The sequence below is a fragment of the Melanotaenia boesemani genome, chromosome 17 (genome assembly GCF_017639745.1).
Source record: "Melanotaenia boesemani isolate fMelBoe1 chromosome 17, fMelBoe1.pri, whole genome shotgun sequence".
Lineage (NCBI taxonomy): Eukaryota > Metazoa > Chordata > Actinopteri > Atheriniformes > Melanotaeniidae > Melanotaenia > Melanotaenia boesemani.
Window position 1 is genome coordinate 27,758,697 of NC_055698.1, and position 15,313 is coordinate 27,774,009.

At 41.9% G+C, this 15,313-nt stretch overlaps 1 protein-coding gene across 4 annotated transcripts; it reads right to left on the bottom strand.

The window, feature by feature from the left end:
* Window positions 1-547: 547 nt before the first annotated feature.
* On the bottom strand, window positions 548-14,088 carry LOC121656568 (polyhomeotic-like protein 1). Of its 4 annotated transcripts, none has more exons than XM_042011620.1 (15): window positions 13,797-14,088; window positions 12,449-12,580; window positions 10,340-10,456; window positions 9,924-9,995; window positions 9,676-9,804; window positions 9,423-9,584; window positions 9,264-9,336; window positions 8,168-9,144; window positions 6,734-6,869; window positions 6,447-6,619; window positions 6,263-6,353; window positions 3,888-3,975; window positions 2,873-3,098; window positions 1,673-1,883; window positions 548-1,301 (listed from the first exon to the last, which is right to left on the bottom strand). In XM_042011620.1, the coding sequence occupies exons 1-15, from the start codon at window positions 13,977-13,979 to the stop codon at window positions 1,150-1,152; spliced, it is 2,922 nt and encodes a 973-aa protein (XP_041867554.1). In that variant the 5' UTR covers window positions 13,980-14,088; the 3' UTR covers window positions 548-1,149. The 4 variants fall into 4 exon arrangements, with proteins under 4 accessions (XP_041867554.1, XP_041867555.1, XP_041867553.1 ...); XM_042011621.1 differs by having other exon boundaries at window positions 2,873-3,080; window positions 9,255-9,336; XM_042011619.1 differs by having other exon boundaries at window positions 9,255-9,336; window positions 13,797-14,070.
* Between the last annotated feature and the right edge of the window lie 1,225 nt (window positions 14,089-15,313).

The following is a 15,313-nucleotide window of genomic DNA, read 5'->3' on the forward strand; positions in this document are numbered from 1 at the left end:
GCTGCTTGAATCCTCTGAAGAAAACGACCCTGAACCTGGCCGACAGTTTATCACAGAACTCAACAGCGAGGGTTCTGGTATAAAGCTCATAAAGATGGAGTGGAAACAGTTTTGGAAAAGCAACTTCTTGTTGTGCTTTCTATACATGCATCACCTAACATATGAAATGCTCTCAGAACCTTGAGGGGTTTTGGTTTTATTTGGACTCTGGTCAGGTATTTGAGCAGCCATTACCCTGTAAACTCACTGTACCCTGTTGGTTGTAGAGAAGCCACTTCTAAAGGGGCATGTATACACAGTGATGCTTATTCTTATTAAATAATCACAACTCAGAAGTAATCGCTTTTACAAACATAACGTCTGGAATCAACAAAGTGTTTTTTTCTCACAGGAAATTAGCAAAAGTGTCTCATTTTTAAATAATAACATACATGATATTTGGGGTAATTTGAAATTGGTGTTAATTGGAGCTTTAACCAGATGAAGCGCTGTAATTAAAACATATTTCTAAAAAAAAAAAAAGAAAAAGAAAAAAAAAAATGAACCAATTTAAGCTTTATATTTGGAAAATCTATCCAAAATATTTCCTTCAAACTTCCTGTACATACACTGAAGAAGATATTATTGTCTATATCTTAAGTTTTTACTACTGTTTGATTAACCTTAACTTAAAAATAGAAGACTTAATAAACTTGTCAGAATGTCACAGCCTCAGTCTACGACAGGAGAAGCCCTTTTCGTAGATAATAAAAATGAAAAAGAAAAAAGAAATTTTAGAAATGTAGATTTAAACGAGCAACATCTACATTGAAAAGACATTCAAAGCTTTCATTTATGCATTTTTCAGGACTGCAAGTACCAAATTTGGGCAGCAACAGCCTTTTTGGGGCAATGGTATTTTTACCAAAAATATAGCTGGCCATTTATTCTATCATTGGATAAATGAGCCAGAATTAAGGTCAGGATTGAACAAACCAACAACCAACGTTCTGGCGTGGCCCTGGGAGGGCCTGGATGCTTTGAGTTCTGTTCTGAAAATGAACTGTTCTTCATACAATCACTTCCAGGTCTGTCACCACATCGGAGCGTGGACTTGTGGGTAAGATGGCCAGGGTTTGACTCTGAACCATGGTCGGATTTATGGGAAATTTAGTCTTTCAGATTGTTAATGTGAGCGCAGATCTTGAGTGCAGGACCCAACTTGATGTTCATAGTGGACATGAGATGCTCCTCCTTCAGCAGGAGCAGAGCCTGTCCGTCAATTTCCTGCGACAGGAACTGGGAAGCTAACTCCTCACAGCCTGAGAAGAGAAGGAAGAGAAGCAGAATAAGAGAAAAGGATGAACAGGGAGAGGAAGGGAACGGTTGAACAGTTGAAATGTGACTTGTTATTATACATGTATTGTTAAATGTTTGTCTGACATGCCAAGGGACAAATTAGCAGCACATTTACATTTTGTACGCTTTATCTTACGTTAATTAATGTGCAATATGTCCCTTTTTAAATAAATTAAAAAACAAAATGTAAAAGAAAAAACAATGGGACGGAACAGAAGATGAATTGTTTAGTCTATAACCAGAAAAGAACATTCAATATGCAACAGTTATTGGGAAAAAAGGGCAAATATTAACCCTTAAATGGATGAAGAAAAAAAAAATGTAATTTTCCAACCTTGTAGTGAGGAAATAAACTGTGACACTTCCTCCACGCTCCACTGAGCAGGGCTCGCAGACAAGCAGCTGGGCGCCGAGCTCTCCGTTTGGATCGGAGGCGGGGGCGGCTGGTGGCAGGAAGCCGAGGAGGCGGGCGAGAGAGACAAGGGGTCATCTTCATCCTCCTCTCCAGTGGACTCCTCCTCTGAATGGCTGGACTCTAAACGGCACTGCAAGTGAGAGAAGCGGGTGAGCAGAGCATTACTGGGTGATTTTTATATTGGTGTTGCTGTGTTTTTCCTCCTGAGATGACATTCTACATCGCTGCTGTGTCAGAAAACTAATATGACCTGAATTTAAAAAGTGGTCTATGTTTGAACACCACAATAATTTATTAACTTGCTTGTACTTTAATATGTTTCACAGCTGCCACTAGATGGCATCAAAACTTATCTTTAATGACTCAGCTCTGTTGTAGTAGCACATTTTTACTCTAAATTATATAAACACAGTGTGTCCAGAGGTGTGTCCACATGTTTACAGTCTGTGGCTATTGGTGGTTTGGGCCTGGCCCCCTTTGTCTTTTGTAACAATGAAGGATAGAAAAAAAACACATAATGATATAATACAGTACAAACATTTGTCCTTTTCATGATACATGATATTTCTGAACAAAATCTGATCTCTAATAAAAATAATTTTTCCAGTTTGATGTGAAAAACTTATGTGGACTAGTTATCTTTCTTTTAGAATGTTTATTGTTTTCAACATTTGAGTCTGATGTGCATGTCTACGTAAAGAATCTGTTTCAGAAAGCGAAGAGCGGTATAATTTAAGAAGGAAGGTGAATTTTAAAATATGCAGCATGTACACACAACTTAAACCCTTAAAAACTGGATGAACGTCACCAAATCGTCGACCATGACTAAATGACTAAATGCACTGAGCTGATTGGCTAATTTTATTATTATTTTACAGGTGTCCCTAATAAAGTGGCCAGTTCTTTGCATCTTTGCCGTGAATATAAATAATTTCTAGGTAATTAAAATCCTTGAAAACACTGACCTGTGGCTGCATCATGGAGCTAATAAAACACTAAAGAAGCTTTGCAATAGATCAGAATCCATAAGAACAAAGAGACAACTAAATAATTCTCTTTTTTCATTAAGTTAAAGACCCTTGTTAAAAAAAAAAACTGCAAACTAAAGTCCTGCCTCACCTTCACAGGTATGGGTCTCCCTGCTATCTTTGCACTAGCAATTTCTGAGCTAGTCCTGCGGGGAACCCTCCTCCTGCCGATCCCTCCCTCCTCGTCTGAGTTGGAGATGTGGCCGTGGCCCTGATCCCGATCTGCAGTGTGATCCTGATCTTGACGCTGGCTGTGACCCTGTCGCACGGAGAAGGGCTGCCTGAAGCTGACGTTGTACCTGGGGAACCAATACATACTGTATCGTAGACAAAGAGTGACATATACGGTACTGAAGCCAGGATGAGCAACACAGTTTTTGTCTCTTTGCACCATACATGGTATAAAAGCTATACACATGCTGTGGGCAAAGGGTCAAATGCAAAGCAGAAGCAAAATAAAAAATTTAAAAAAAAAGTTGATAATCTAAACAATGCAAAGAATGCATTGTTTATATAGTGAAACATGATAAATACAATTTAGACTCTAATATGAAGCAAATTCAAAAGAGAAAAAAAAATGTCCAATTCCCGAGAATGTTGTGCACAATCGACAAACAAAAGGCTGTTTCTGTGTAGCAAAACAGATGAAGCGGTGCTGTCAGAGTTATCAAAAATAAAGACAAATCATAAGCAAAGAAAACATGGATGCTGTGAAGTATACAGCTGAAGCCACCAAAGAATGCACACCACTGTTGCAGCTGCCACCGCAGCAGCCCACAGCTAACATTTAGTCCTCTTACTATTTCTGAGAACGTTGGGTTTTAAATGATGAGCTGGAGTTTAATTTAAAGCTAAATTGCACTCAGTTTTGAGGTTAATACTTAGATTTGTTAAATAAAATTGAAACAAAGCAGTTTTTCTAGAGGTTTGTGTCACTTGAGCGTTGCTACAACTGCAGCTACAGCACAGAATTTTATACCGTCAAATAGTAAAAGACTTGCAACGGTTTTGCAAAATCTGCATCAGCTGCAGCAGTTTGGACTACAGCAGTTGGATTCTCCGATGGCCTCCATTGTATATCATTTATTTCATGCATTCTGAAGTACCTCTTGGCACAAGACATGGAGCAGAACCTTTTGGTGCCTCTGAACTGGCTGGCAGGAGCAAAGTTTTTGCAGTACTCACACTTCAGCACTGAAAGGAGATTTTAGAGGAAAAAAAAGAAAGTAGATGTAAATACATAATTTCAACAGTATGTTTTACATAAACAATGTAGTCCATCTCCAGAACATCTGCAGAAAACAATGCTTGTATGATATTTTATTATATACACACTCGGATGTGGGAAATTTCCAGCTCGGAGGCGTTAATTAAAACCTCTCTGTGCTCATGTGACCTGGCTCAAGCAGACAAGGGCCAATCATGGGTTATGCTGTTGCACAACATAAAAACCTCCGGTTCATGTCCATGAGATGGTAATTATATTTGGCAAGTTAACCCGATAATTCCTGCAAACATTTAGCTGGAAGTGCATATTTAAACTTGATGATGTCCTCATCTTTTAGCTAATCAAAGACTTTTTTTTTATTATAAACTAAATGCTGGTTAAAGATATTTTAAAGCGGCTTTCCTTCCCATAAGTTAATTAATAAGAAAACACAAGTTTATTCGGCCTTTTTTGTCCAGAAGCCATAATATCTACTCTAATGGACGTTTTATTAATTTGAATTTGGGCTGTGTGAATCATTCGAGGGAAGTCTGTCCCTTTGTCAGCAAATGAGCCGGGTAGATGTGATGAGGAGTGAAGAGGAAGGTGTTAGCATCTTAAATGGAGGGAAATATGTTTGTCAGAAGAGAAGGAAACACTTCAAAGCAGCCATTGACAAACAAGGTTTACAAAGTAATTAAATGCCGACAAGATATACGTGCTGCGTGGTAAAAAAAAAAAAAAAAAAAAACTGTAGCAGTGATTTGCTGTTTAATGCACCGCCTAGGACAAAACATAAATTCAGCAAACATGATTAGCTTCATTAATGTTGTATGACATCAATATAATCTTCTGGTGTTTGTATCGACCGTATGATTGTGGAGGGTTTATAGAGGCCGCTTGAACCACTGATCTGAGTGGGAAATCCAGCCGCTTAAAACTGTGCACTGCTCTTTGCTGTGGGAATCAGGGAGGAACCGGACAGCTACTCGGAGTGGGATCATTGTTGCAGTCCACTTGTATTTGGCTCAGTTGAAGCAGATCAAGACCTGCTTTTCAAGGTGGATTTATACTCGCGTGGCGTCTGCGTCACCGCCGTAGGCACAGCGTAGCTCCGCGGAGGCCCGACGCACACCTCTTCCAGACCCGACATGCTCCCCTGCTATGCAGACGGTTACATGGAAGTGCTCCCTTATGATTGGTCAATTTGGCATTACAAGTTTCCAGATTTCTGGATCTTCGTGCTGAAAAACACCCAGTGGGTCAAGTTGATGGGAGGCTGATTGAATTATTTCTTTGTTTTCTTCCACAAACTAATAAAAACACTGAACCATACTGGACACCATTGTTGTTTTAAAACAGATAATACCTACCGAACTGAAGTGAACCATGAAAAGAACTCCGACCTGGTGAGTTTACCAGCCGATACCACCCCTGCTGCCACCTTCAGATTAGGAGGAGAAACTGCAACACGACACCAAAACGACGCGTAGCCCCTACGCTTGAGTGCGAGAGCAAACTCACCAGTGTCAGCTACGCCGTAACCGACCGCACGCAGACGCGCGCGAGTATAATCCACCTTTAGTCGGACTTCTTTGATCTGAACCAGAGTTCATTTGTGCATTCACACCTCCCCAAACAAAGCAGACTTTCCGAGCAAACAAACTAGAACACAAGTCAGTGGGGCTGGTGTGAATGCCCCCTTAAGTTTTTAATTTAAATAAGCCGACTAGACACCTGGTTGGTTTCTTTAATCAAGCCATCGGCCCTTAAAGTTACAGTTTTTTTGCCTTGTCTCAGACAGGAATTAGAACTAATATAGCATCTGTTTTGGGGGGCTGGAGCCAGAGAGGCTGTGGATCCAATCAAGTTATAAAACCCTAATTATACAAAAGATTTTATACCACAAACATAGTCCAGGATCGATTCCTCACGCACAGCTGCCACACATGATTTGAGTCAGAGCAGACTAGATTTTCACACCTTAAAGAGACGGGAGCTCAACAAAAGGGTTTCTAAAAAAAAGAGGGAATAAGAAGCTACAGCACTCTGCAAAATGCCAATAATAATGTGTTTAATTAAATGGATCCAACAGTCCATGAAGTTCTGCACAATGACTCAGTTTAAATCAGGGGTGTTGGAGCAGAGAAACAATGAAAACCTGCAGGACTGTGCCCCTGGTAGGACCAAACTGAGTAGCCTTTGTATAAATGATGGTAACTCAGATTTTTTTTTTACTCCTCCAACAGCTTTCCAGGGCAGTTTGGTGGGTACCTGTTGCCGTGGTAACAATTTCCGATTGGTTAGTGTCTGGACTGTCGTTGGTCAAATCCTCACCGGCTGAGTCTTTTACTGTCCCACACATCTGTCAGTCAAAGACACAACAGACACAAATCTCAGTTACCAGTACTGTGTTTACCGAAGGGGATATTTAAACAGAAATGCTTTGTGTACACACCGGGAAAGGCTCTGCCCCTTCCTGGATGACGAAGCCCTCAATGAGGTGTGTGAGAACTTGTGGTTTAACCACAGCTTGAGGAGGAGGAGCTCTCTCCCCCTGATTGCAAGCCCCACGGGACACCGACAGCTCTAGAGCAGGAGAAGAAGAGGCTGGAGGAGGAGAACCAGAGCCTGGAGAGACAGGCCAAGGAGAAACCAGAGAAGTTAGAAGAAATATATTTAGCCTAATTTTAACATCAGTAAGGCTGCTGTATAATCTACAGCGATACATTTTTGTGTTGTCACCTGCTCCCGTGGAATTGGTTGGGGATGCGGAGACGTGGTCTCTAATGGGCTGGAGTCGTGGCGGAGACGGGCCATTTTCATCATTTACTGGATTGGAGTCAGATTTCCTTTTCAGGGAGACGGCCATCTGCTTCCCCTTAAGTTTCGAATAAATTAAAAGGAGATTATTATCAGATTACCTTCTTCTTCACAAGAGCCCCTTGTACAGGGGGCAGCATGAGATACGTAAAGACTAGAAAAACTCCGCTAAAAGACTCAACCAAGCACTAGCATCCAAATACAACACAATTCAAAGCTATTACATGGGAATGTAAGAAAAACAGCACTGTCCATTTTAGAGCTTCTACTAATTTGTCCACTTCAAGCAAACCACACAAACAATGTGTCATGTGAATGCAGAGACTGCTGATTACAAAGATGTATGTCTCTATTTTTAAGCAGTCTCCACGAAGATGAAGGTTTTATAGTGAAGTATTCACTCTTCCTATGACAAACACTACTTACAAAAACTAAGGGAAATTTGGCTTTTTGTATGTCATAATGTACCTAAAATTAATTATAACCTTTACAGGTGAATATAATTTGATTTTCTCTAATCTTTTCATTTCCCATGTGCAACTGTTCATTGTTTAAGTATTTATTATACGATGTGCTCTTCCCCCACAAGGTGATTAACCATAAAAAAATACAAACAAAAGAATAGTGTCCATAAATTGACCACTCAATGTTCAGTTTCAATGACATCTTGCATCTCAACAGTCCTCTTCATCATACTCTTCACATTTTGACATCAGACCAAAACGACACCGAATACATAACAAGTTACTGACACAATGATGTATTTCATGTTGTGGTACATCCACCATCGTTGTTAGATTGTTTCAAAAAATTGTTTGAGAAGCATTATTATACTTATACGTCTTAAATTCATGATATAATATCAGAGTAGCAAAACTTTTGACATTTTCCGAAAATTCCAACCAAAAGCTGATCATCCCTAACTTTTTGTGAGTAGTGTTCTATCTTGGCATTCACCTCTGTCTGGACCCTGATGGGGTTTCTAAGGTGGATTTGGGGGCTACCCATCGATTCTCCTGACTGACAATTTAAGGTGTCAATTATTAATATCAGATTATGGCCTGAAGAAATTAACTGTGAAACACCTCCAATTACAACATCTGTAAAACTGTTCAGCTTCTCCTTATTTGGCTTCTACTTTTGCAGAGTTCTATTATCAGACATTACTTTATAGTACGTAGATGAACTGGGCTGCTACCCTCTGGCTTGATTGAAAGTAATGAGGAAATAACCATTTACATTACTGTGTTCCAGGTGAATGTACTCTGACACAGTAACACATAACTTAATTCTGACACTTGTGTAGTAATCTCACGTCTCCGCTTTCTTTTGAGAACTAATTACTAATCAGCTGACCTGTGGTGTCTGATCTCCCAATGAGTCTCCATTGGTGGTCACGGCACCTGATGATGCTCTCTGCTCTTCAGTAACCAGGGGGAGGGAGAGGGAGGGGTGAGACAGCATGGATGGAGGAGAGGAAACAGTGGGGGCCTGAGAGGAGGCGAGGCTGGGAGCCAGAGGTCCATTCTGACGTTGTCCAGAGCTTTGATTGGCCTGTGGGTGCACTTGAGACACCTGAGCCAATGGAGGAGCCTCCTGGGATGACTGAAGAGTCTTAAGCCCCACCCCTCGGCCAACGACCCCACCCTCCCTGGAAGCGATAGATGCCACCATAGTGAGCAGACTTGATGAGCTGCTTAGGATAGCTGCTCCCTCTTGATTGCAGCTGCCCCGGGCGAGGGCGAGAGCCTGGGTGCTACCCAGTGTGCTCTGCCTGGCACCCACTATTTGAACTGGGATGTGTGGAGGTTGAGAAGGTTGGGCGGAGCTGCTGGCAGGCGGAGGGGCTGGAAGGATGGGAGGAGGGTTCCTAGAAGGCAGCTGGAGAGGCAGGCGGAGCCCCTGTAAAGTTTTTGGCTGGATGGGGATGGGTCCATTCCCGTGGCCTGATTTCTCAGCGCCGAGTGATGTCTTCTGTAAAGGCTGCACCACTAAAGTCTGAGCGTTAACCCCCGGTTTGATGGTTGCCGTGCCAACCGGGTACCCATGAGGCTGAGAAGTGGCGTTGGATGTTAGGACTAGGGCGTGTGCTGCTGTGGGAGCTGCGCTTCCTGTGGTCAGGGTTCGAGTTCCGTGAAGCAAGAGCTGGGAGAGAGGGATGGAGGAGGTGGAGGATGAGGAGGAAGATGAAGCACTGGAGGAAGAGGAGGGGTGGGCTTTGAGGTTAGTCGGCTGGGGGTAAGAGGGGATTTTGATGTGAGTTGGTTGGGTGGTTGGTTTAGCGGGGGATTGGGGGGTTGACTGGTGGGAAGGCTGGACTAGAGAGTAGGCAGCTGGATAAGGAAAAAAAAGGAGAAAAGTCACAATTAAACTTACAAAACAATACAAAACTGACAATATTCAAGTCTCTTGTTTACAACTGAAAGGCTCTTTTCTTTCAAACCTGAGTCACTCCTCTCCTGGGCTTCAGTTTTCACCCCTACACCTTTGGGACTCGACACACCTCGCATGGCTAGATTTTGTGCCTAGAAAAATAGACACAAAAAATACTTGCATGACACCAGCGATCCATTTTCTCTCTTCCAAACATCAACCCATTTACTAAACAAACCTGCTCATTATCTGATTGGCTGCTGGAAGAGGAAGCTGGAGTCCCTTCCTGTTGCTGCTGAGTCTGTGGCTGCTGGGCAACAGTTGCCACAGCAGCTGTTGCCGTGCTGCCTGGCATGAAGATTAGCTGAGAGGGAATAGGGGCCCTGAGGGAGCGGTTGACCTGTAAGATGATTGGGGCAGTCACTAAAACGCACGGAAGATGAGGTGGATGGTGGCGGTAGGCATGGAAACGGTCAGATGACGAAACTCACCCTCAGATACATTTGTCCCTGCCCTCCTGCCGTCCCACTCAGTAGCACCGACTGGCTAATCGTGGATGTTGTTGAGGTGCCCAAAGGACGGCTGCTGGCCGTAGAACCAGACCCAGATGTCACACTGGCCTAAAGAAGAATTTGGTATTTTTGTTTATTTGAAAAGATGCTAAATTGAGAGAAAATGTTTGTCAACTGTCTGTGAGAAATATCCTAGGTTTCATTAGCTTGTAAACAACAGAGCATACAGCTGTGGTGCTGGTGGTCTGAGAAGAGCTGCTGCTGGAGGGGCTTGACTGACGACTGGCAGCCAAAGTAGCCTGGAAGGAAAAAGAGACAGAGGAGGAGGAGGCGGGGGAAAATGACAGAGGAAACGTTACAGGCTTCAGTCAGATCCAAACAAAGTGTTTACAGAGGCTGTCATGTGGTTAAAGCAAGTCGTGGCTTTTTGTTTTGGTTACTGAACCACCCTTTTTCCATATTTCAGCTCATCCAGCAAAGCTGTCCACTTCTCCCATTGCCTCCTCATCTTTTTCTTGTGGTTTTCATAGAACGTAATTATGTGTGCTGGCTGCAGTCAGCTTTATTTTGCTTTGTGATTTGCTTTGTCAAGTCTTTTGAAAACAACTTTAACACAGTTCTTTTACATTTTAAAATGACACACCTTTACTTGTTGCACAGCGGCCAGATTCTGCAGCTGGGCGCTGTTGATCTGCTGCTGAAGCATCAGCTGCTGGAAGTACTGAGCTGCATTAGGTTGTCTCTGCAATGCCTGCAAGGCCTGGAGGGAGGAGCACAGGAGCAAATATTAAAACTGAACAGACTGTCAAATGATTGGAGGGAGGGGGGGGTTAAAGATGAGGATATGCTGAAAAATGACAGGAGAAGCCTGTGAAAGAATACAATCAATGACAAATGAATGCAGGAGGACTTTAGAAGGAGAAGAAGGGAGTCGATTGAAAGAAAGGAGGGCAGGGAGAACAGGGAAGGCGGGATGCTGTAGCACCTTCCTGCCAGCTGTCTGATGTATGAGCCGGTGCTCGTGCAGTAATAAGTTGAGGGATGAAAGCGAGCGCGGCGGGTTGGATTAGTATGTGCTAGGTGACAAAGACAGATGGCCATCGAGGGTGACAAAAGCCTGGGAAAATAACGCAGAGCCTCTGTCAAACCTGCAAGACTCAATCACTTTCTGCACCTCCCTGATTCAGCCAGTCTTCATCACTTTCTAACCATCAGCTTACTCATTAATCACACACTATCATGTAAAAGAAGTTCTTTTTCCTCCTTTACATATCCACAAATGGTCTGCAGCCAAATGCTGAATTTGGAAATTAAAATATTAATTAAAACTAGCATTGAATTCTCATTATGCTTGTAAATAAATAGTTTAACCATCAGTAACAATAAGGTGCAGCTGACCTTAATTCAGGTCTTGTTAAACTGTTGCTTTCACAAAGACCCATTGTAAGCAATTTATGAAGCATACTACATAAATTTGAAATGAGCCAACAGCCTGAAAGCTCCCTGGAGTCTCATTTTAAAGTCTAGACCTGTACATATGCTTTCAAATCCTCCAGGCACGCAGCCTACTTTTCGTCCAACAATAACATTTCGCAAGCTGAATTTACGTCCCTCGCCGCTGGACCATCATTGCCGAGGTGAAAGAGATGCACAGTTTCAAGCAGAGGATAAGGAAAGTGAGACATGACATTTTTTCCTCTTAAAGACTCATGAAGCCATGAATGGACATACTCATGACAAACAGGAGTAAAAAGTTCAAACTGAAGCTGTTCCTTTGGTAAAAACTTATCAACACAGCTGCAATAAAGGCAATGATGCGTGTCATATCCAGAGTAGCCTGGGTGGGCGTAGAGATCAGAGTTGGATAAACTTCTTTCCTTTCTTAACCAGGATGAAGAGTTAACATGCCTAAATAATAACTGCAGTATCCAATCATTGTAAAGTACTGCTCAAATAAGTAAAAACAACAAACAGTTTGTCATGACTTTATGACATGATTGTCATTTAATCTGGAAAAACTACAAGAATTGCCAATGTGTTTCAGTGTAGTTGCAAAGACAGACAAGAGGACCAACACACACATTGCAGCTGCAGAGGATGAATTCGTTCACACTGGCAGCCTCAGAAATAATCAGCTAACTGCACCTTACTGCATTGCTGCACAGAAACCATTACAGAGGGAGAAAGGCCAACAAGAAATCCGTACTTTCATCTGAGTCCAAATTGAAACCAAAATTGTCCCTTATCAGCACTTTGGAAATGTTTTAGTGGGACCAACAGAACACAGTTTCAGATGTTTAAAGGGCTGCAACAGTTCACCTAATCTCCAGTCAACCCAGCTGAGACAGTTTAAGTTGGACCACAAAGTGTAGTAAATAAATAATGCCAACAAATGCTAAACATAACTGAGAACTTCTTAAAGACTAAAGCTGGTTGAGAAAATGTCAGCAAAGACGTTTCTTCGTCATGGTTGTTTACCACATTATTCCATGAGTTATTTAATAATTTGGATGTCAGTGTTCTTCTACAACATAGAGAGAAAAAAAACAAAGCATGACTGGATGCACTTTTCCCCGATATAAACTGTAAATAAAGCATGGAATAGCTCTCGTTGTAAAGAGATTTATTGATCTAACGCAACCCAAAAGTCAGGTCTCAACCTTCAATCAACTGTCTGTGGATATGCCAGAAAGTGGGCCAGACAAAACCGGCCCTCACAGTTATAGTCATACAAATACACTATTACACCTACCTGCACCGCTTGCCTTTCATACAGAGACATGGAATTCATTGGCGATGGACGGGAGCTCGCCCCAGATGCGGAGCTCCCATTGGTGGAGGCTCCCTGCTGGTTCTGCTCTCCATCCGTCTCCATGGCAGCCAACTGTCAGTCAAACACAAAACGAAGCATGACTTTCTCTCTGCAAGAGCCGGGCTGATGAAGAAAAACACCTGTCTTTGATTCTGACAAACATCATTCCTCACAGAGCCGTGACAGGGAGTCCATATTTTACTCAATGGATGATAACAATGTTGACTGATACAGTTCTGGTGAAAATGATATGAACAGAAGCCTTCAGTGCCTTACAACATCTTTCAATCTGATCATTTATTAGCAGAGCATCACTACGTTTCAATTTTACAAACTGAGATGGATGCTGGGCCAAGCAAAGCGCAGAAGAAACTTTTAAATACAAGATACATCCAACAACCCCAGAACTGAAAAATAAAATGGGCGATTTACATTAATTCACTTCCTGTTCTCAAAGTATCTTTAAGTGCAAAAAAAAAAAAAAAAGAAAAAAGTCTCCTTACAAATTAAAAATTCCCATTTCAAAACCTGAAGAATAATGCAAATCTTCAAAGCCAAAAGCTGCAGACTAAGTTCAATGTCAGAAAAGAAAGAAAAAAAAACACTAATATAAATAAAACTGCATGTCAGTTGTTTGCACAGATGCAAGAGTGCATGTTATTTGATTAAAAAGTCCAAGTTGAATTTTTCTTTGCATCTATTTATGTTGTCCCCCCCTCAGATAAACTGATGTGGATTAACCACTAAAACACACGTGCAACAGCGGATCCGCTCTTTGTGGAGTCCACAATATTAACCACATTTTTCAAAAGAGAAAATATGTATAAACTGTGTAAATCACTGTATGATAAAACGTGCATTAACCTAAAAAAAAAAGAAAAAGTAGGAAATTAAAGAAAGGTGGGGAAAACGGACCTAGCGATTTGATTTATGCTGCAGAAACATCTTCGCAATTAGAAATGCCTCAACAGCTCATTTTTATATCCATAAAATCAGGTGTTCATAATCCATTTTTATCATTACAGCATCGTGATAACTCTTCCTCCTCCTCCTCCTCCTATCGCACCATCCTGTCCCAGCAGCACCAGCCTTCTTCTCCACAACCTGATAAAAACCTCTTTCAGCTGGAACAATCACCTGAGAAGCCAACACAGAGCTAACATTAGCTAGCTGCCCTCCATGTTTCAGACCAGTTGACACTGGATCCACCGGAGGCTACTCCTCCTAGCATCCCGCTAGCCGCTGCTGCTGTCTGGCTGGTTAGCGGGGTCCCTCGGTCCGTCCTTACCCTCACCGCTCCGGGTTTCTCAGCCTCCTCCTGCACCGGCGGCCCGCAGCAGAGCGACTCCGAGCGACTCGGCGGCCTCCCCGCGCCCTTCGTCCAACGCTTCGTCCGATGCAGCCTCCCTTTCTTCTTCTCTGCAGGACGGACGGCAGCACCAGCAGCAGCAGAGATTTCACTGCTCTGCATAAATTTGCAGCTGATGTGTTGTTTGGAGGGCAACGCCTCCTTTTTCCACCGTTCTGCCCTTTCCGGCGCCAGAGGATGACGGAGCAGGATTGGGCGAGGGGGACACCCAACCCCGCATAGATCCCCCAATGTAGCCGAGCCCGTGCTGGCTCATTGAGTTTTAATAAAACATATATAAACTATCCCAAAAAGTATGTAACAAAGCCGAAGTGCAGAGAGTTATCCCTTATCTGACATCATACAATTTCTTGAGGATATCCAAAATATTTCTTTTCATATTATTACTAGTATTTTCTTGATTATGATGACTTTTTTATGACTTTTTGTTTCATTTATTTATTTTTCTTCACATACCCAGGCATATAATATAATATAATATAATATAATATAATATAATATAATATAATATAATATAATATAATATATTGTTCAGCCCATGCATTTACCTTATTACAAAGATCTGATTTAATGACATCCTGATATGTAAAACCTTAGAACCAAACGTTTCTTGTTCTTTATTGTGGGATAAAAATACATTCACACTGATTCTAGTAATATGATGACAGGTTTATTTAACAATATTATCTGGTTTGTACAGTACAATCAGAAACAGTATGACTTGTGGCACAGAGAAATGTTAAAAAGCTTTGATATTCACACAGAATCACCTGCTCTGATAAACTCACCAATTAAACCATCAAACCCTAAAACATCTCATATATCACTTAACTGAGACACATATAGTTTTTGGCCGCCACTGAAACACAAAGCAAACAGACGATGCCTGTTATGTGTCTGAAATCACTCCAGCTGCTGCACTGCATCACAAGTCATCATTTAAACATACAAATAGCAGATGACTTGTGGATGTAGATCCTGATATTTCACTCTGAATTACCTGCTGATTCTGCAGCATGACTGGGAGCATGCAGGGAGGAGTGACTCCTGACACATCTCACACAGAGAAGCAGATGGGAGCGTTCTCACAAACACACACACTGAATAACTGTTGAAAATATGTATGAGGTACAGAGGCACAAAGAGCTGACAAAAAGCTTGCGATACACGAACATTTACCCAGCAATTCCACACAAGTCAGGACCAAACACACACACAACAAAATCGCAGCAGCCACAGAGTTAATGAGGTATTTTTCTTGACGTTATGTTCAAATTGGACACATTTTTAAATCCAGAGCGGCCGATTTAACACACAATAGGTTGGACATTTCCCTATGAAAATGTGACAAGATGTCCTACAAAGACAGCCTTTTAATTAAACTTGGGCGTTATGACTGTTTGTAATTTACTCTGTTGCTAGGTTACATGACTCTG